Source organism: Hyla sarda, chromosome 7, assembly GCF_029499605.1.
Source record: "Hyla sarda isolate aHylSar1 chromosome 7, aHylSar1.hap1, whole genome shotgun sequence".
Taxonomy (NCBI): Eukaryota; Metazoa; Chordata; class Amphibia; order Anura; family Hylidae; genus Hyla; species Hyla sarda.
The window spans coordinates 217,064,357-217,087,198 of record NC_079195.1 but is presented as its reverse complement, the minus strand read 5'-3'; the positions used below and the strand labels follow the sequence as shown (position 1 = coordinate 217,087,198).

General features: G+C 43.8%; 1 protein-coding gene across 2 annotated transcripts in view; it reads right to left on the bottom strand.

Annotated features, from left to right (window-relative positions):
- Nucleotides 1-22,534, bottom strand: part of LOC130283329 (CD48 antigen-like) — a 42,778-nt gene extending 20,244 nt beyond the window's left edge. For both annotated transcript variants that reach the window (XR_008846653.1, XM_056532679.1), the window contains exons 1-2: nucleotides 22,278-22,534; nucleotides 7,930-8,235 (exon numbers count right to left, since the gene is read on the bottom strand). Coding sequence is in view for 1 of the 2 variants with exons in the window: in XM_056532679.1 (XP_056388654.1) it covers nucleotides 7,930-8,235; nucleotides 22,278-22,395 (424 nt within the window). In the remaining variant the exon portion in view is untranslated. The remainder of the gene's footprint in view (nucleotides 1-7,929; nucleotides 8,236-22,277) is intronic.
- Nucleotides 22,535-22,842: the final 308 nt, after the last annotated feature.

The following is a 22,842-nucleotide window of genomic DNA, read 5'->3' as shown; positions in this document are numbered from 1 at the left end:
AAGCAATAAGAGAGGTCCAAAATCAGATAGGGGAGGTTAGACGAGATACGGTAATATTGAGACAGGATTTTAAAGAAATCAGAGAAAGGCTGAATAAGATAGAACTAGGAATAGCTAGAAATATAGAAAGGGATAGAAATAGAAGGGTAGGGAGAAAAAGGTGGATGAGACAGAGAAGGAGGTGGGTAAACTGTCCAAAATGTGTCAAGAACTCAGTGCTAAAGTGAGAGATTTAGAGGATAGAGGAAGACGTTCAAATATAAGAATAGTCGGGGTCCCAGAAAAAGTGGAAGGAGAGGACTGCCGAGGATTTATTAAGAACTGGTTATTAAAAAATGTTGATAAACAAGGCTTATCCAACCTATTTGAATTAGAGAGGGTGCATAGGATGCCTTCAAAATCTCCACCACCACGTGCTCACCCAAGAACAATTTTGGTTAAATTATTATCGGCGACAGATACAGATTCAATTTTGAGGGCAGCTAGCGGAGTAGACGAAGAGATTGATGGTTATAAATTAATGATATATCCTGACTACCCAAGTCAACGCAGCAGGCTAGATTACATTTCTTAAATGTAAAAAAAAAGATTAAGAGAAGAAAACATTAGATATTCATTATTATTCCCGGCAAAACTTAGAGTGGTATATAAAGAAAGGCCTCAGTAGAGAAGGCAAATGAATGGATGGAAAAGGAAGGGATTAAGTAAATGTAAAAAATGTACTTCTCTTTAAAATAAATATGGAAATGCAGGAATGGGAAGAATGCATAAGCTGACTGTCTGGGTGGGGGGCTTAAAGGGGTACTCCCGTGGAAAACCTTTCTTTTAAATCAACTGGTGCCAGAAAGTTAAACAGATTTGTAAATCACTTCTATTAAAAGATCTTAATCCTTCCAGTACTTTTTAGGGGCTGTATACTAAAGAGAAATCCATGACCACAGTGCTCTCTGCTGACCTCTGCTGTCCATTTTAGGAACTGTCCAGAGCAGCAGATGTTTGCTATGGGGATTTTCTTCTGCTCTGGACAGTTCCTGAAATGGAAAGCAGAGGTCAGCAGAGAGCACTGTGGTCATTACATCAGAGGGAATGCATTTCTTTTTTGGACTTCTCTTTAGTATACAGCCCCTAAAAAGTATTGTAAGGATTAAGATTTTTTAATAGAAGTGATTTACAAATCTGTTTAACTTTCTGACACCAGTTGATAAAAAAAAAACAGTTTTCCATGGGAGTACCCCTTTAAGATAGAGGAATTGTCGGGAAATGGTTGTGACAATTTCAAAGGAAGGGGGGGGGGGTTTATTTATTTTTATTTTTTTCCCTCTCTCTCCTTCCTATTACCTGAATGAGGGTATTGATATGGAATGTGAGGAGGCTGGCAGATAGGGTGAGGCGAGCGGTGGTCTTTAAAGGAGTACTCTAGTGCAGAGTATTCCTGCTCCGTTCTGCCCGGGCTGCAAAATAAATGAAAATGAACCATCACTCACCTCCCTGGGTTCCCGCGGAGCGCCACTACAGCTGTTCGGCCCTCCGGTGCATCTCCTTCATACTTCCGGGTGTAACGAAGCGTCACATGGCGCTCAGCCTATCGCCGGCCGAGGCTGAACATCGCGGCTGCCGGCGATAGGCTGAGCGCCATGTGACGCTTCGTTACACCCGGAAGTATGAAGGAGATGCACCGGAGGGCCGAACAGCAGTAGTGGCGCTCCGCGGGAACCCAGGGAGGTGAGTGATGGTTCATTTTCATTTATTTTGCAGCCCGGGCAGAACAGAGCAGGAATACTCTGCACTAGAGTACTCCTTTAAGGTGATAGATAAACCCTTACCAGGTATTATTTGTTTATTGGAGACATATTTAACGAAGGATAAAATCCAGATTCTACAAAGAAAATGGATTGCAAAACAATATCATTCAATGCATACTTGCTACTCAAGAGGTGTAAGTGTGCTTATACATAAAGGGTTAGATTTAGACAAAGAAGGTAGATATGTATTTCTGGTACTGAATTGGGAGGGAAGAATGCAAATGATAAAGGAGGTGTTTCAATTATGGTGATGGGGGAAGTCAATGCAGTAATGAGTAAAAGAGATAGGCTTAGGCTGGGTAACCAGATTCCTAATGGTGGAGCAACAGGTCAAAAGAAAATGGTAGAGGAATTAGGCTGGGTAGATTATTGGAGGGAGAGAAATGGTTGTGGGGGATAAGGAGATCATGCCATGGATAAGAGATATAAAATATGAACCATGGAGTATATCTATTCATACCTCACTGACGCTGCAAATGGTAACCAAAAAGATTAGCCAGACAAATATGACAATAGACCCTTTTTGGATAGAAGTATGAGGAGAAGATAGGGAGTGTATGGGTAAAATACAGGCATATTTTGAGACTTATGATGGATCAGCTTCAGAGGGGATAGTTTGGGATGCCTTTAAGGCGGTATTACGAGGTATCGTGAAAGAAAAAATTGCGAGGATGAAGAAAAAAGCAAAGATAGAGGAAGAAGAGGTTAGAAAGGAAGTAGAGAAAGCAGAACAAGAATTTATAGAAACAAGATTGGAGAAAGACAGAAGAGAGTGGGAGGAGGCAATAGGGAGATATAAAGACCTATTGGCAGCAAAGGCAAAAAAGGAACAATTCCACTCAGAGCAGAAGAGATCTTGAAGGAGGAAAGCCGGGAAGATGGTTAGCTAAGCTGACTAAAGAAGTTAAAGATAAAACATTGATAGTGGCAGGTAAAGATAGAGGAGGTCAGATAGTAAAAGAACAGGAAGAAATTATTAGGGTCTTTTCTGACTTCTACAGAAATCTATAACCTCGCAATTGACAATAGAACAAGAAGAAGTGTAAAGATATGTGAATAAATGCGAACTACCAAAATTAACCAAGGAAGCTGCAGAGATATTGGATGGTGACATTTTGGAGAGTGAGGTGTGGAAGGTGGTAAAGAAGCACCTAGATCGAAAACCCCAGGCCCGGATGGGCTTCCATATGAATTGTATAAAAAACATGGTGGTATTCTTGTTCTCAGATTGGTGAAAGTTGTTTAGAATGGTTTTTAGGACTGGAATCGTACCCCCTCAATGAGAGAGACAATAATAATGCTTATTCTTAAGCCTGGGAAAGACGAGCATGAACTGGATGCATATAGGCCAATCTCGCTACTAAAAACTGATACGAAGATATTGGCAAAGATTTTGGCTGCGAGATTTGCGAAGGTAATGCCTCTATTAATATCGGATGATCAATGTGGGTTTATGAGTGATAGAACAATGGCAGATAATGTGAGGAGATTGTTTGGAAATCTGCAGGCAGAAGGGGAGGGGGGGACTGCTCCATCCTGTCATTGGACACAGCTAAGGCCTTTGACAGGGTGGAGTGGTCCTTCCTTTGGACTGTTATGAGGGGATATGGGTTTGGAGAGGGATTTATGAAGTGGATGGGAATCTTGTATAACTCCCCAAAGGCAGTGGTTTTGGTTAATCGGGTCCAATCAGAGGGATTCCAGTTAACAAGGGGAACTAGGCAGGACTGTCCCCTGTCTCCCCACATCCTTGCCCTATATATAGAACCACTGGCAATAAAAATAAGAAACATGAAAGAAATGGAGGGGTTTGGATGTTGGGGGACAGAATATTGTTATTTGCAGATGACATCTTATTATACATCTGAAATAAACAACAGGTATTGGATAATATAGAAGAGATGGAGGAGTTTGGAGAAAAATCTGGTTTAAATATAAACTGGAAAAAAAAACTGCATTATAATACTGGATAAACAAATAACCCATAAAAAGTTGAAGATAATAGGAGAGGGAGAAACATTTAAGTATTTGGGCATAACTGTTGGACGGGACCCCAAAAAATATCTGGCAATTAATATCTGGCCTACATTAAGAAAGATAAGAGTAAAAATCTAAATCTGGTTAGGTCCACTTAGCCACTTAGTATGGCAGATAGGATCAGTTTATTAAAGATGAAGATGATAGTCTTGTCACAGATCTTGTTTATCTTGTCTAATAGTCCGGTATGTTTGGGAGAACGAAGCTTTAAAGAAATTGAAGCTATGGAAAGAGAACTGGTCTGGAAAGGCAAAAAAACAAGAATGAAGTTATTTATGTAAGGAAGTGAAGAAAGGAGGATTAGTTATTCCGGATTTCAGATTGTACTATATCGCAGTGCAGTTGAGATATGTAAAGAAATGGAAGGAAACGGACTCCATTGTGAACATGAAGAAGGGAAGAAGGGAGATGTGTGAAGACATGGGAGAATTCCTAGAATCAAAGTTAAATGGTAAGGAGCCCATAGCAGAGATGGTGGGCAGAGTTTGGGCCCAGATGAAAAAAGTAATGAGGGTGAAAGGATCACTAGAATGTACAAGATTATTTAATTATATGAAATTTAAAGAATTGGAGACACAGGAGTGGAGGTTTTGGGATAAATATAACTTAAGATATGTTGCACAATTTTTTGAAGGTGAGAAACTTAGAACATTTGAGGATCTGAGTGCACAATACGAAATTCCAAATAGTTTGTTGAGGTTATTTAGATATACACAATTAAGGGAAACAGTGAAAAAAATAAAGAAAGAGGAATTAATCATTCACGAGTGTTCAATAATGAGGGTTTTAAGGGAAGGCACGAATAAAAAAATAATTTCTAAGATGTATAAAATTATTTTGGAGGGTAAAGGCCAAGGGTTGATACACTCAAGTATGAAGGAATGGGAAAGGGATGTAGGAGAAGTAATAGAAAAGGAATGGAGAGAAATTTGGGAAGAGAGTGTGAAACATTATAAATGGATCACACAATTTTTTATAACACACAGGTTACATTACATATTACACGCCGCAACTTATGGCAAAAATAGATGAATCAAAAAGACATAAGTGCCCAAAGTGTGATGGTGAAGGAATGGGGTTCTACCATATGTAATTTGATTGTTCAATCCTCAAGGAATTTTGGCTAGAAATGATGGAAATAATGGAAATGACGGAGAAAAGGTTGAAGTCAGGGGAGGGAGACAAACTAACAACCTGGTTATTAGGAGGAGGAAGAACGGAAGGAAGAAGGATGGACAAGATCTTAAGAGGGAAAGTACAATTTGTATCTAGATTTTTAGTGGCGAGAAAATGGATGAAAGAAGCCCCAAGTATTGAGGAATTTAATGCTACAGTACGCTAAATAATACATTTTGAGTTTGGTTGGGCAGTAAACGCCGGATGTTTGTCAAAAGTTCATGCAATATGGGATAAATGGAAAAAAGATATGTTAGAGAGAGAGAGAGAGAGAGAGAGAGAGAGAGAGAGAGAGAGAGAGAGAGAGAAAGAGGGAAAGAGAGAGAGAGAAAGAGAGAGAGAGGGAAAGAGAGAGAGAGAGGGAAAGAGAGAGAGAGAGGAAGAGAGAGAGAGAGAGAGAGAGAGAGAGAGAAAGAGGGAAAGAGAGAGAGAGAGAAAGAGAGAGAGAGAAAGAGGGAAAGAGAGAGAGAGAAAGAGAGAGAGAGAGAGAGAAAGAGAAAGAGAGAGAAAGAGAGAGAGAGAGAAAGAGAGAGAGAGAAAGAGGGAAAGAGAGAGAGAGAAAGAGGGAGAGAGGGAAAGAGAGAGAGAGAAAGAGAGAGAGAGGAAGAGAGAGAGAGAGAAAGAAAGAGAGAGAGAGAAAGAGGGAAAGAGAGAGAGAGAGAGAAAGAGAGAGAAAGAGAGAGAGAGAGGAAGAGAGAGAGAGAGAGAGAGAGAGAGAGGAAGAGAGAGAGAGAGCGGAAGAGAGAGAGAAAGAGAGAGAGAGAGATAGAGAGAGAGAGAGAGAGAGAGAGAGAGATTAGGCTTAGCAGAAAATCTTCTGTAGGAGTTTTTTCTTCTTTTTTTCTCTCTTCTGCCATGGGGTGGAGTTTGGGTTAGGAAGGATAGAGAGGGGTGGGTGGGTGATTGTGGTATTGTAAGGGGGGTGCTCTGTCCGACCAAGAAGACCCCAATAATAGACTAGAGGGGAATATAGAAATGGTAAGATATTGAATGGGAGGAAAGTATTATTCAGTCTAGGTAAATAGATAAAAGGGAAAGAGGCCTTTTTTTTCTCCTCTCCCCACTGGCATGTATGTTATGAGATGGAGGGCTCGATTACTTTAAAGGGTACCTCTCATCAAATAAACTTTTGATATATTTTAGATTAAAGAATGTTGAATAACTTTCCAATAGCATGTTAATGAAAAATATGCTTCTTTCTATTGTATTTTTCCCGATCAGTCCTGTCAGCAAGCATTTCTGACTCATGCTGGAGTCCTTAACACTCAGAGCTGCCAGCCTGCTTTGTTCACAGCCAAACAGGCTGTGAACAAAGCAGGCTGGCAGCTCTGAGTGTTCTCCTTAGTGAACAAAGCAGACTGGCAGCTCGTAGTGTTTAGGACTCCAGCATGAGTCTGAAATGCTTGCTGCCAGGACTGGTAGGGAGACCCCTAGTGGTCATTCCTTCAAAGTGGAAAATTAAATAGAAAGAAGCAGATTTTTTAATAACATGCAATTGTAAAGTTATTCTGCATACATTAATCTATAATATATCAAAAGTTTTTTTGATGAGAGGTACCCTTTAACTAATGGAGGGATGATGAACGAATGAAGACCACCTCTCATAGAGAGAAGAGAAGAAAGGAAATAAAAGCTGCTTAGGAATTTAGTATAATACTTTATAAAATAAGACGGGGGGAATAAGTAGTATTTTTTCCTCGAGCTTGTTGATCCTGGAGATGTGTGATGAACATATCCTCAGTGGATCACGAGAGAGTCAGGAAGGATGGGGGTTCGAAAGGACAACATCCCTTCCTGGCAAGAGGAGAAATACATGAAATACAATAGATGTTATAAAAAGAAGAAAATAATAAGCAGCTGAGAATAGGAGAAAGAGGATGGTCGTGAAAATGGAAGGAGGGATGGGGAATGGTGTGATAGGGCCCTGATTGGAGATTGCAGAGAGGGGAAGGGAGTATTAGGTTTGATTTGCCTTTTTTTTGTGTAAATTAAGAAGGGAAGATAGAGAAGGGAAAAGAGTCTTTAATAATATGAGGAATAAATATGGACTTGGGTGATAGGGGTCGGACAGGGCACTAGACCCAAACTTTGAGATGTAAGGGTTTTAATTATTATTATTATTTTTATAATGTATGCTGTTATTTGATGGTGAAATTACGTGATCAATTAATCATTATTGTAATGGTTTATAAAGGAACAATAAAATAAAGTTTATAAAAAAAAATGGTAAAATGGTTTTACAGGATGAGTAAAGTATGGCTGCTGGTTCAGTCTGATCACTAAAGAGATCAAATTGTCAAAGTCAAAGATATTTTAAGAAGCGTCCTTTGATTCCCACACTAAGCTCCCTAAATTAAAGGGGTACTCCGGTGGAAAACAATTTATTTTAAATCAACTGGTGCCAGAAAGTTATACAGATTTGTAAATTTCTTCTATTAAAAAAATCCTCATCCTTCCAGTACTTATCAGCTGCTGTATACTACAGAGGTGTCTCTCTGCTGACACCTCTGTCCATTTCAGGAACTGTCCAGAGCAGGATGGAATTTCTATGGGGATTTGCTCCTGCTCTGGAAAGTTCCTGACATGGACATAGGTGTCAGCAGAGAGACACCTCTGTAGTATAGAGCAGCTGATAAGTACTGGAAGGATTAAGATTTTTTTTAATAGAAGTAATTTACAAATCTGTATAACTTTCTGGCACCAGTTGATTTATAATAAATTGTTTTCCACTGGAGTACCCCTTTAACATGGCCAAATCGAATCTGGGCCGAGCGTTTATCAATATCTGTTTTGGCTCAGATGCAAAATAATATTCCAAGTCTAAAGTTTTGGTTGGAAATCATATACAGATCTGCCTATTGCTGATATTTGCACTGTGACCTTTTTTATATAATGTGACCCATGATAATCCTACCGTATACAGTCAGGTTATAGGACTCATACTCTTTCTTGTCTGTAATATATACAGTTGCGTAGTATATCCCGCCATCTTCCTTTCTCAGGTTGTTAATCCTCAGTGTTGCGCCATTGTTCAGTGTCTCCAGTCTGTTCTTATAATTATCATCTGTATTCTTCAGCTGATTATTTGTAAAATGAGTCAAAATGTAGGTCTGGTAATTCCAGTAGATCTCTAGTTCTGACCCGATCTGATCCACAGGAAGCGACAGATCAGCCGACTGGTTTATTATTCCATGTACTGGGAGAGGGACATCGGGTTTCCCTGTGAACGACAAACAGAGCGATCAGAGATTAAAGGGGTACTCGGCTGCTCAGCGTTTGGAACAAACTGTTCCGAACGCTGGAATCGGCGGCCGGGAGCTTGTGACTTCATAACCCCGCCCCCTCATGACGTCACACCCCACCCCCTCAATGCAAGTCTGTGGGAGGGGGCGTGACAGCTGTCACGCCCCCTCCCATAGACTTGCATTGAGGGGGCGTGGCGTGATGTCATGAGGGGGCCGGCTCCAGCGTTAGGAACAGTTTGTTCCAAACACTGAGCAGCGGAGTACCCCTTTAATGTACAGAACATTAACATTCCTGTCCAGTGAACATTCACATTTGAGCTACTTACAGGTCTAGAGGGGTCGTATGTTCCCCAAATTGGCTGGTGTGCTAGTGGGCCGCAGTATGGCTCCCTGTCCCTCCCAGACCAATACAGTGACTGGACTGAATATGGAGCCCTAGACCACCGGTCCGTCCTTATCTCCGCTGTCTGACTAATCCCCCTCTCCCCTATGGTCCCTCTCTGCCAGTCACTTCACTGGTGATTTGTTTCCACAAATATATTATATATCCAGCAATATCTATCCTACACCCAGAAAACACAATATAAAGAAAATGTCTTCTATTTCTTCTCACTGCGGTACTGATCGTATCTATGGGAATCACAGACTGTAGGTGACGCTCTAAGGATAGGTTACGCCCTGTTTTTTAAATTTGCCGCTGAGAGTTGTGATTGGCTGGAAGCATCTGGTAAATCACAACTCTCAGCGGCAAATATGAATCAATGATGTGAATTTCTATTTACATCACTGACCGGCCGGAATTCATAGCACAGATTGTGGAGCGCAGCAGAATGTCGCCTGCTTCTCCGGATTATAAATCCAGATCGCAACAGGTCTTAAAGGGTTACTCCACTGCTCAGCGTTTAGAGCAAACTGTTCTGAAAGCTGGAGCCGGCAGCTTGTGACATCATAATCCCGCCCCTCATGACGTCACACCCCGCCCCCTCCCATAGACAGCTGTTCCAAACGCTGAGCAGCGGAGTACCCCTTTAACCCCTTCATGACCCGGGGTTTTTCCGTTTTTGTTTTTTCCTTCTTACCTTTAAAAAAACCTCTTTCAATTTTGCACCTAAAAATCCATATGATGGCTTATTTTTTCCGCCACCAATTCTACTTTGTAATAACATCAGTCATTTTACCCAAAAATCTACAGCGAAACGGAAATAAAAATCATTGTGCGACAAAATTGAAGAAAAAACACCATTTTGTAACTTTTGGGGGCTTCCGTTTCTACGCAGTACATTTTTTGGTAAAAATGACACCTTATCTTTATTCTGTAGGTCCATACGGTTAAAATGATCCCCTACTTATATAGGTTTGATTTTGTCGGACTTCTGGAAGAAATCATAACTACATGCTGGAAAATGTATACGTTTAAAATTGTCATCTTCTGACCCCTATAACTTTTTTATAATGATAAACAGAAAATATGTTCATACTACACATTAAAGGGGTACTCCACTGCCCCAGCATTCAGAACATTGTGGGTGTGGGCTGTGGGGGACATTACATCAAAGCCAACCCCCCCTCCCATAGACTTGCATTGAGGGGGCTTGGCGTGACATCATGAAGGGGCGTGGCCGTGACGTCACAACCTCCGAAGCCCGCACCCAGCGCTCTGAACTGTCACGATGCCGGCTGGCAGGTAGTGGACCCTCTGTGCCAGAGAGGGATTGGCGTGGACCGTGCTAGTGGACCGGTTCTAAGCCACTACTGGTTTTCACCAGAGCCCGCCGCAAAGCGGGATGGTCTTGCTGCGGCGGTAGTGACCAGGTCGTATCCACTAGCAACGGCTCACCTCTCTGGCTGCTGAAGATAGGCGCGGTACAAGGGAGTAGGCAGAAGCAAGGTCGGACGTAGCAGAAGGTCGGGGCAGGCAGCAAGGATCGTAGTCAGGGGCAACGGCAGAAGGTCTGGAAACACAGGCAAGGAACACACAAGGAACGCTTTCACTGGCACTAAGGCAACAAGATCCGGCAAGGGAGTGCAAGGGAAGTGAGGTAATATAGGGAAGTGCACAGGTGAAAACCCTAATTGGAACCACTGCGCCAATCAGCGGCGCAGTGGCCCTTTAAATCGCAGAGACCCGGCGCGCGCGCGCCCTAGGGAGCGGGGCCGCGCGCGCCGGGACAGAACAGACGGGGAGCGAGTCAGGTAGGGAAGCCGGGGTGCGCATCGCGAGCGGGCGCTACCCGCATCGCGAATCGCATCCCGGCTGGCAGCAGGATCGCAGCGCCCCGGGTCAGAGGACGTGACCGGAGCGCTGCAGCGGAGGGAGTGAAGCGAGCGCTCCGGGGAGGAGCGGGGACCCGGAGCGCTCGGCGTAACAGTACCCCCCCCCTTGGGTCTCCCCCTCTTCTTGGAGCCTGAGAACCTGAGGAGCAGACTTTTGTCAAGGATGTTGTCCTCAGGTTCCCAGGATCTCTCTTCAGGACCACAACCCTCCCAGTCAACTAAAAAAAAATTTTTCCCTCTGACCTTTTTGGCAGCCAAAATTTCCTTGACCGAGAAGACGTCCGAGGAGCCGGAAACAGGAGTGGGAGGAACAGATTTGGGAGAAAAACGGTTGAGGATGAGTGGTTTGAGAAGAGAGACGTGAAAGGCATTAGGGATACGAAGAGAAGGAGGAAGAAGAAGTTTATAAGAGACAGGATTAATTTGACACAAAATTTTGAAAGGACCAAGATAGCGTGGTCCCAACTTGTAGCTAGGGACACGGAAGCGGACATATTTAGCGGAGAGCCATACCTTGTCTCCAGGGGAAAAAACGGGGGGAGCTCTTCTCTTCTTATCCGCGAACCTCTTCATGCGTGAAGAAGCCTGTAAAAGAGAATTTTGGGTCTCTCTCCATATAATGGAAAGGTCACGAGAAATTTCATCCACAGCGGGCAGACCAGAGGGCAAGGGGGTAGGGAGGGGGGGAAGAGGGTGACGGCCGTACACCACGAAAAATGGGGATTTGGAGGAAGATTCAGAGACCCTGAAGTTATACGAAAATTCGGCCCATGGAAGGAGATCTGCCCAGTCATCCTGGCGGGAGGAAACAAAATGTCGCAAATAATCACCCAGGATCTGGTTAATTCTTTCTACTTGTCCATTGGACTGGGGATGATATGCAGAGGAAAAATTTAATTTAATCTTGAGTTGTTTACAGAGAGCCCTCCAGAATTTAGACACGAATTGGACCCCTCTATCCGAGACAATCTGCGTAGGCAACCCGTGAAGACGAAAAATGTGTACAAAAAATTGTTTAGCCAACTGAGGCGCAGAAGGAAGACCAGGAAGAGGGATGAAATGTGCCATTTTGGAGAATCGATCAACGACCACCCAAATAACGGTGTTGCCACGGGAAGGGGGTAAATCAGTAATAAAATCCATACCAATCAGAGACCAAGGCTGTTCGGGGACAGGCAGAGGATGAAGAAAACCAGCGGGCTTCTGGCGAGGAGTCTTATCCCGGGCACAGATAGTGCAGGCTCGCACAAAGTCCCCAACATCCGTCTCCAGAGTCGGCCACCAATAGAAGCGGGAGATGAGTTGCACAGATTTCTTGATGCCCGCATGACCTGCGAGATGGGAGGAGTGACCCCATTTGAGGATTCCGAGGCGTTGGCGTGGAGAAACAAAGGTCTTTCCTGGAGGAGTCTGCCTGATGGAGGCAGGAGAAGTGGAGATCAGGCAGTCAGGTGGAATGATGTGTTGCGGAGGGAGATCAACTTCTGAGGCATCCGAGGAACGAGAGAGAGCATCGGCCCTAATGTTCTTATCGGCAGGACGAAAGTGAATCTCAAAATTAAATCGGGCAAAGAACAGAGACCACCGGGCCTGGCGAGGATTCAGCCGTTGGGCCGACTGGAGGTAGGAGAGGTTCTTGTGGTCGGTGTAGATAATAACAGGAAATCTTGATCCCTCCAGCAGATGCCTCCATTCCTCAAGTGCTAATTTAATGGCTAGAAGCTCTCGATCCCCGATGGAGTAGTTCCTCTCCGCTGGAGAGAAGGTCCTAGAGAAAAAACCACAAGTGACAGCATGCCCGGAAGGATTTTTTTGTAGAAGAACAGCTCCAGCTCCTACTGAGGAGGCATCAACCTCCAATAGGAAGGGTTTGGAAGGGTCAGGTCTGGAGAGCACGGGAGCCGAAGAAAAGGCAGACTTGAGTCGTTTAAAGGAGTCTTCTGCTTGAGGAGGCCAGGACTTGGGATCAGCATTTTTCTTGGTTAAAGCCACGATAGGAGCCACAATGGTAGAAAAATGTGGAATAAATTGCCTGTAATAATTGGCGAACCCCAAAAAGCGTTGGATAGCACGGAGTCCGGAGGGGCGTGGCCAATTTAAGACGGCAGAGAGTTTGTCTGGATCCATCTGTAGTCCCTGGCCAGAGACCAAATATCCTAGAAAAGGAAGAGATTGGCATTCAAACAGACATTTCTCAATTTTGGCATAGAGTTGGTTGTCACGAAGTCTCTGAAGAACCATACGGACATGCTGGCGGTGTTCTTCTAGATTGGCAGAAAAAATTAGGATATCGTCCAGATATACCACAACACAGGAGTATAATAGATCACGAAAAATTTCATTGACAAAGTCTTGGAAGACGGCAGGGGCATTACACAGTCCAAAGGGCATGACCAGATACTCAAAGTGTCCATCTCTGGTGTTAAATGCCGTTTTCCACTCGTCCCCCTCTCTGATGCGGATGAGGTTATAGGCGCCTCTTAAGTCCAATTTAGTGAAGATGTGGGCACCTTGGAGGCGATCAAAGAGTTCAGAGATGAGGGGTAAGGGGTAGCGGTTCTTAACCGTGATTTTATTAAGACCGCGGTAGTCAATGCAAGGACGTAGGGAGCCATCTTTTTTGGACACAAAGAAAAATCCGGCTCCGGCAGGAGAGGAGGATTTACGGATAAAGCCCTTTTTTAGATTCTCCTGGACGTATTCGGACATGGCAAGAGTCTCTGGGGCAGAGAGAGGATAAATTCTGCCCCGGGGTGGAGTAGTACCCGGGAGGAGGTCGATAGGGCAATCATAAGGCCTGTGAGGAGGTAGAGTCTCAGCTTGTTTTTTGCAGAAAACATCCGCGAAGTCCATATAGGCCTTAGGGAGACCGGTTACTGGAGGAACCACAGAGTTACGGCAAGGGTTACTGGGAACCGGTTTTAGACAGTTCTTGGAACAAGAGGACCCCCAACTCTTGATCTCCCCAGTGGACCAATCCAGGGTTGGGGAATGAAGTTGAAGCCAGGGAAGTCCAAGGAGAATCTCCGAGGTGCAATTGGGGAGGACCAAAAGTTCAATCCTCTCATGATGAGATCCGATGCTCATAAGAAGGGGCTCCGTGCGGAAACGTATGGTACAGTCCAATCTTTCATTATTTACACAATTGATGTAGAGGGGTCTGGCGAGACCGGTCACTGGGATGTTGAACCTGTTGACGAGGGAGGCCAAAATAAAATTTCCTGCAGATCCAGAGTCCAAGAAAGCCACTGTAGAGAAGGAGAAGGCAGAGGCAGACAACCGCACAGGCACAGTAAGACGTGGAGAAGCAGAGTAGACATCAAGGACTGTCTCACCTTTGTGCGGAGTCAGCGTACGTCTTTCCAGGCGGGGAGGACGGATAGGACAATCCCTCAGGAAGTGTTCGGTACTAGCACAGTACAGGCAGAGGTTCTCCATACGGCGTCGTGTCCTCTCTTGGGGTGTCAGGCGAGACCGGTCGACCTGCATAGCCTCCACGGCGGGGGGCACAGGAACAGATTGCAGGGGACCAGAGGAGAGAGGAGCCGAGGAGACGAAACGCCTCGTGCGAACAGAGTCCATATCTTGGCGGAGTTCCTGACGCCTTTCAGAAAAACGCATGTCAATGCGAGTGGCTAGGTGAATAAGTTCATGTAGATTAGCAGGAATTTCTCGTGCGGCCAGAACATCTTTAATGTTGCTGGATAGGCCTTTTTTGAAGGTCGCGCAGAGGGCCTCATTATTCCAGGACAATTCTGAAGCAAGTGTACGGAATTGTACGGCGTACTCGCCAACGGAAGAATTACCCTGGACCAGGTTCAACAGGGCAGTCTCAGCAGAAGAGGCTCGGGCAGGTTCCTCAAAGACACTTCGGATTTCCGAGAAGAAGGAGTGTACTGAGGCAGTGACGGGGTCATTGCGGTCCCAGAGCGGTGTGGCCCATGACAGGGCTTTTCCGGACAGAAGACTGACTACGAAAGCCACCTTAGACCTTTCAGTGGGAAACAGGTCCGACATCATCTCCAGATGCAGGGAACATTGGGAGAGAAAGCCACGGCAAAACTTAGAGTCCCCATCAAATTTATCTGGCAAGGATAAGCGTATCCCAGGAGCGGCCACTCGCTGCGGAGGAGGTGCAGGAGCTGGCGGAGGAGATGACTGCTGAAGCTGTGGTAGCAACTGTTGTAGCATAACGGTCAGTTGAGACAGCTGTTGGCCTTGTTGCGCTATCTGTTGTGACTGCTGGGCGACCACCGTGGTGAGGTCAGCGACAACTGGCAGAGGAACTTCAGCGGGATCCATGGCCGGATCTACTGTCACGATGCCGGCTGGCAGGTAGTGGACCCTCTGTGCCAGAGAGGGATTGGCGTGGACCGTGCTAGTGGACCGGTTCTAAGCCACTACTGGTTTTCACCAGAGCCCGCCGCAAAGCGGGATGGTCTTGCTGCGGCGGTAGTGACCAGGTCGTATCCACTAGCAACGGCTCACCTCTCTGGCTGCTGAAGATAGGCGCGGTACAAGGGAGTAGGCAGAAGCAAGGTCGGACGTAGCAGAAGGTCGGGGCAGGCAGCAAGGATCGTAGTCAGGGGCAACGGCAGAAGGTCTGGAAACACAGGCAAGGAACACACAAGGAACGCTTTCACTGGCACTAAGGCAACAAGATCCGGCAAGGGAGTGCAAGGGAAGTGAGGTAATATAGGGAAGTGCACAGGTGAAAACCCTAATTGGAACCACTGCGCCAATCAGCGGCGCAGTGGCCCTTTAAATCGCAGAGACCCGGCGCGCGCGCGCCCTAGGGAGCGGGGCCGCGCGCGCCGGGACAGAACAGACGGGGAGCGAGTCAGGTAGGGAAGCCGGGGTGCGCATCGCGAGCGGGCGCTACCCGCATCGCGAATCGCATCCCGGCTGGCAGCAGGATCGCAGCGCCCCGGGTCAGAGGACGTGACCGGAGCGCTGCAGCGGAGGGAGTGAAGCGAGCGCTCCGGGGAGGAGCGGGGACCCGGAGCGCTCGGCGTAACATGAACAAAATGTTCCGAACGCTGGGGCAGTGGAGTACCCCTCTAAAAGAGTCCCAGTCAATTAGAAAAACCTTTGAGCAATAGCTGTGATCTCCATCCGGCTGCACTAGACGGCCTCCATAGATTTATAATGGACACTGTACAGTGCAGACAGATGGAGATAACACCCTGTAAAATATATTTACTTAAAAAATTCAAATATATACATCACCTTTTTCAATAGCTTCAACTAAAGAAATTTGTCTTTGACTCATTAGAGTTTATGGGGTCATTTACGAAAGTGACCTGACAGTTTTTTCTTGGGTTTTGCGCCTAAATTGTGTCGCATGCTTTGTGCGCCAACCAACTCAACCATCTCTCCATTTTACTCAGAAAAATTAGAAAAAAGGGGTGTGGCCACTGCGCAAAGGGGACTTGTCCACAAATGGGCCTGTCCCCAACATTTTCATAAAGTCCCAACATATTTATTAATATTTACACATAAAATCTGGTGGATTTAAGCTCTGGAAAACCATTCCTTGAGGAGACCGCCGTAACGGTGTGTGGAGATTTATAGGCCTTTAGCCTTTTCAGGTAGCTTTCCCTTATCATCAGTATTTCATTCTGTGATAGCCTGGGGGATGTAGGGTATGGGGAGTGTAGCTGTGCGGTTATTAAAGGGTGCTTGTTAACCCTTGCTATTCGTGATGCCAGGGTGAGGGCTCCTCAGTATAGCTTTTTCCTACCGCCACCCTTCCCAGGAACCATAGGGAGGTAGATAATAATAGATTAGCGGGGATTTAGATTTGAACTCACGGTTTTGGTTCCGCTGAGGCAGGTAGGTGGTTAGGCCTAGTGTGTCTTTGAAAGTTGAGTAGAACCTTCCTGGTAGTCCGGCATCCACGAGAGCAGCAACCCAAGAGAGCGATAATTGGACGCAGCTCCCTTATATGGGCAGGGTCTGGACTAACGCTAATTGGTCCATACTGATGTCAATCACCATTACAAAGATTTGTGGGTAACACGTGACCCAAGGACCTCCAAAGGTCCTGCAACATACCATAGAGGTTATTAGCATGGTCACATGACCGAAGGTCCTGCGACGCTGAACAAGGTAAGTACTATACATTACTATAGAAGATATACATAATTATTAAATATATACATGCCTTATTATTAGAGATAGACGATAGGGCTGTCCCACCTGAGGAACCCGACCTGAACGTAGCTACTCTGACTTTGGGGACCTCTGCACTAGGTACGGTATTCAATACGGTACCGGGACACCACAATTCCAACTCCAGAGTCTTAATTCACTGACTGGGAATGTATGCCAAACCAGAAACCTCTCCAGAGGAAAAGAATACCCATCTGCAGATTTATCAAAACCTGTGTAGAGGAAGAGTGGTGCAGTTGCCCATGGCGACCAATCACATTGCTTCTTTTATTTTCACAGGTCTCTTTAAAATGAAAGAAGTAATCTTGGTTGCCATGGGCAACTGCACCACACTTCCTAGTGAAAGTTTATGATAAATCTCCCCCATTAATGTCCTAAAATGGCCGAGTCACAGCCCAGACTTGAATCCAATTCAGAATCTATGGAAAGACTTCTCATAGACATCTCCATCCAATCTGGCTGAGCTTCAGTTTTTTACCAAGTAGGTAGAGACCCCGAAGACCTGCAGCTGTAATTTCAGTGAAAGGAGGTTCTCAGTGTTGACTCAGGGGGGTGAATACTTACGCATCCAACAGACGCCAACTTTTTTGTTCTTAACCCCTTAAGGACCAGACCAATTTTATTTTTGCGTTTTCGTTTTTTCCTCCTCGCCTTCTAAAAATCATAACTCTCTTAGATTTCCATCCACAGACCCATTTGAGGGCTTGTTTTTTACATCACGAATAGTACTTTGTAATTACATCACTTATTTTACCGCAACCAAACATATATTATTTATGTGGGAAAATTGAAAAGAAAACTGCAATTTAGCAAATTTTGGAAGGTTTTGTTTTCACGCTGTACACTTTCCGGCAAAAATGACATGTTTTCTTTATTCTGTGGGTCAATACGATTACAATGATACCCATGTTATATTCTTTTCTATAATTGTACCACTTAAAAAAAATCTCTAACCATTTTAACAAAATTTGCATGTTTGAAATTGCCCTATTTTGACAACCTATAACTTTCTAATTTTTCCATATATGGGGCGATATGAGAGCTCATTTTTTGCGCCATGATCTTTAGTTTTTATCAGTACCACTTTTGCTTAGGTTTTACTTTTTATTAATTTTTAAGAACATTTTGTAGGAATAAAAAGTGACAAAAAGCAGCAATTTTGGCCTTTTTTAACTTTTTTATGTTTAGGACGTTCCCCGTACGGGATAATTAACAATATATTTTAATAGTTCAGACTTTTACGCACGCCGCGATACCAAATATGTGTATTCATTTTTTTTACGCATTTTTGGGGGTAAAATGGGAAAAATGGACGTTTTACTTTTTATTGGGGGAGGGTATTTTTCTAAATTTCTTAACTTTTTTATTTTAAATTTTTTTTTTTTTTTTTACCCTTTTTAGGTCCCCTAGGGGACTATTCATAGCAATCAGTTGATTGCTAATACTGTTCAGTGCTATGTATAGGACACAGCACTGATCAGTATTATCGGTCATCTTCTGCTCTGGTCTGCTCGATCTCAGACCAGAGCAGAAGACCCCAGGAGATGGCCGGAGCAAGGTGAGGGGACCTCCGGCCGCCATGCTGGATGATCGGATCGCCGTGGCAGCGCTGCGGGCGATCCGATCATCCATTCAAAGTACTGCACTGCTGCAGATGCCGTCATCTGTATTGATCACGGCGTCTGACAGGTTAATGGCGGACATCCGCGCAATCGCGGATGTCTGCCATTATTGGCGGGTCCCTGGCTGCTGATAGCAGCCGGGACCTGCCGGGCATGACGCGAGCTCTGCTCCGGTGCTCGCGATCATGGCGGTGCGTAAATGTACGTCATGGTGCGCTAAGTACCACGTCACCATGGCGTACATTTACGTCCATTGTCATTAAGGGGTTAATATTCTTTGTGTCATCTTCCATGTACTCTCCCCTAGTCATGTACTGTGCATGTTTAGAGTTGATCAAATGGTAAAAGTCTATTTGATTTCTAATTTGTAACAAAGTCCAAGGGGTTGAATACTTATGCAAGACAGTGTATTAACCAGCATTAATACATACAACAGTAATAGGAGGCACGACCTTTGCTTTTGGTGGTAATGTTTCCGAGGGAGTTTGGAATACAAATTACGGATCCATTTGTTTGACACAGTGTTTCTTGACCAGGGTGACTCCAGCTGTTGCAAAACTAGCTTTGGCTGTCTGAGCATGCTGGGAGAGTGGGAGTTGTAGTTTTGCAACAGCTGGAGGCGCCCTGGTTGGTAAACACTGATTTGACATTTATTGGGGTTCTCTTTTGATCCTATTTCCTATATTTTCTGATGTGTAGCAATTTTGTTCTTCAGGTCACTGTCTTAGATAAGCAATAATACTGTATATAACATTATTACCCCATTGGCAACATTGGGAGTTAATGTACGCTGTGAGCCACGTATCTGTATGGTGAGCCACGGGGTGTGAGGTGAGTTGTAAGGGGCAGAAGCTGTCGCCCAGGGGGAGATGGTATTAACCCCTTCATGTTCGTGACGCCAGGGCATGGTTTTCCTATATAACCACCCGAAGGTAGTACCGCTAGTCCTAGGTCAGTCAGGGGCAATAAAGAGTCCACGGCCAGGTTAAGGATAGCTTCTACTGAGGTTAGACAGATGGTACAGTCTACGCAGTTCAGCCAATATCTCAGAGAGGTGACCAGTGACACAGAAGGACCTCACAGGCTTGCTGGGACTTGCAGTAGGTAGACTCACTATAATGCAGGCCACGGTGACTAGACCGTAGACTTGACTTGACTGACTTGATGACTGACTATTAGATGACTTTGGCTTACTTGCAATTGACAGGTGGCTGCAGACTTCAGGCTTGAGGCCTCCAATGCTCTGGACACAGACACTGAGACGTCTGCACTGGACTGGACCTCAGGAACAAGAGAAAAATGACAGCCCCTCCCCATATTATATAGGGGGCTGTGCAAGGAGACCATAGGTCACTTGGGAGGTCACCTGTTCCCTGGGGTTCTCTGGGTAACAATACAATCATGTGGTACAAAGACTTAAAGGCACATTACACTTATACATAACTACATAAAACCTATAAACACTATAGGGTTTGCAGGAGAGCCCCAAGGACACGCAGGGACTCTGCCTAACAGGACAGAAGTACAGTGCGGCAACATCCCATACTGGGACATTACATGTGCATGGGGACGTATGGGGTGGGTATAACTCTATATATGGAGGGAACATGCTGCTATAAACAGCGAACACCTGGCATTAGTGCCTGGGAACAGAGACAACGCCGATCCCAATGAGTTAACCACCTAGATGCCACTGTCAATTATAACTATGGCACCTTGCTGCATGGTGGTCACTGGTCATTCTGATTGAACCCCCACCCCCGAAGAAAAACAGTTCTTTGGGGCCAACTGCCTTTTGAAGTGTGGATGGCAAGATGACAGAACACTGCAATATTGTATTGCAGTGTACAGTACAATACAGTAAACATATGTCCATGTTTCCTAAGAAGACTATCAGTATAATAAAAAGTTTTAAAAAAAAACTATGTTTTTTTTTACAAATATAAAAAGTTTCCTACAATAAAAATTTTAATTACCCCAATTTTCCCACTTTTCAATAATAATAATAATAATAATAATTATTATTATTATAACTATATGAATGAACAATAATAATAAATGATAATGATGATGATAATATTAATAGACACATTTAGACTAAAATAAATAAAAAAATACATACATACATAAATATGCATAAAAATAAACAAAATTGGTTCTATTTGTGTAGAAATGTCGTAACTATAAAAATACAATATCCCAAATCATTAGTCAGACCACATATGGAGTATTGTGTATAATTCTGGGCATGATATGGGGTGGATTATGGGGTGGATTACAATTTTAAACGTATTAATTTTTGTGCATGTAGTTATGATTTTTTCCAGAAGTACAACAAAATCCAACCTATATAAGTAGGGGATCGTTTTAATCGTATGGACCTACAGAATAAAGATAAGGTGTCATTTTTACTGACAAATTTACTACGTAGAAACGGAAGCCCCCAAAAGTTACAAAATGGCGTTTTTTCTTCAATTTTGTCGCACAATGATTATTTTTTTTACCTTTCGCTATAGGTTTTTGGGTAAAATGACTGATGTCATTACAAAGTAGAATTGATGTGCAAACAATAAGCCATCATATGGATTTTTAGGTGCAAAATTGAAAGAATTATGATTTTTTTAAGGTAAGAAGGAAAAAAAGAAAGTGCAAAAACGGAAAAACCCTGAGTCCTTACTGGGTTAAGGGGGGCCTGGATGTTTTTCTGGGAAAATATAATATAACAGATTATGGATACTAGTTTATGGTTATAGAACAATGATGGGGGGTTTTGCCTTCCTCTAGATAAACTCAGTAGGAATCTTGGTTGAACTTTATGGACTCTTGTCTTTTTTCAACCTTACAAACCATGTAACTTTGTAATTCTACTGCATGGTAAACGGGTGTAACGGCACAACCAAAAGTAGAAGAATAGTGTCTTGTTTATACCAAAAAGGGGAAGGTTCCCAAGAGTAGTGAATCAGACAGCTGTTAGGATCTCCGAGGAAGCGTTGTTTGATGTAGCCCCAGGGGGGTGCAGGCTGCAAGAAATAAATATCATTTGTCATGTAGATAAAATGAACAAAAGCCGCACTCACCCACTGTACAGTGTTGGAGAAGTAGGAAACATGGAATGTTCATAAGTCACAGGCGAGGATGTGGACGGAGACAGAAAAAACAGGCTACATGTTTCACACAATTAAGCGCTTTCTCAAGCCGATGCCTATCGGCTTGAGAAAGCTCTTAATTGCGTGAAACATGTAGCCTGTTTTTATGAACATTCCATGAATTAAAGTTTCCTACTTCTGCAACACAGCACAGTGGGTGAGTGCGGATTTTGTTTATTTTATCTAGATTCCAAATGATGGTGTTTTGTTTGTTTTTTTTCATTTCCACCTCACAAATAATAATTTTTTTTTTTATTGGTAAAATAAACGGTATCACTATAAAGTACAATCGGTCCTGCAAGAACGAGAGGAGGGAAAAAAAAACAACATGAAAGCAAACATTGGCTGCATATTTAAAAAAAGAAGAAAAAAAAGAAAAAAAATGAGGGTTTTCCAGTTTTTTCGCTTTCATGTAAACAAAGTGTAACCCCTTAATGACTTTCTGCATTTCAACAGCCATCACTTTTTATTTCACGTACTGTAGTTGTGTTAGTCTTGTTTTTGCAGGATAGAGTGTTGTTTGGCACCATTTTGGGTACATTTATGTTATACATTTCTATGTTATTTTCTGGGGAGATCCGAAAGGCGATGTTAAAAATTTGCTTTTTCCCCTTATTTTACTACTGTTTCCACAGCTAATAATACTATGAGTGAAGTTATCCTCCCCAAACTGAAATGACTGCACAGAGTTAGTAAGACCTGACTTTGGATTTAGGATCCCTGTACTAATAGTTTCATTGTCTGATGAGAAAACCTAAAACCAACATAAGACCCATTCGGGGCTGTAGATCCGGTACTCACCTTCTGAGATGATAGGTTTAGGTGCCATCAGAATAGTCAGGGTGTATATGATCCGTCCCAACATAGCGGCTTCATATAATCCCATATTCAGTCTATAATCCACAATGTCCAGATACATCAGCGATAGGAATCATCTCCAGCAAACCTCAGTATTGTGATCATCGTGTAATGAATAATTCCAATAAAACAAGGGAAATAACACTAAAAGTAACAGTCAGTCCCAGTGTTTATCATCAAATAAAAGGATAAGAGCAAGAAAAAACTATCCAGAATAGGAGCAAGAGAGAACTAAATGAGAGGGAGAGAATGAGAAGACAAACACTGCATAAAGGATATGGGAGGGGAGATCACGTCACTTATGTTATTGGTTAATAGAGAATCAGAGGGATCAGGGCCAGAGACCAATGGTAGTTAAAAAGTATTCTCTGCAGCAATGCAACGTGGAGAAAAATAAGGGAACTTTTATTTCATCAAATGTCTACAGGGGACAATATAGGGCAGTGTTGGCTGTCCAGGCATGCTGGGAGTTGTAGTTTTGCAACACCTGGAGGCACCCTGGTTGGGA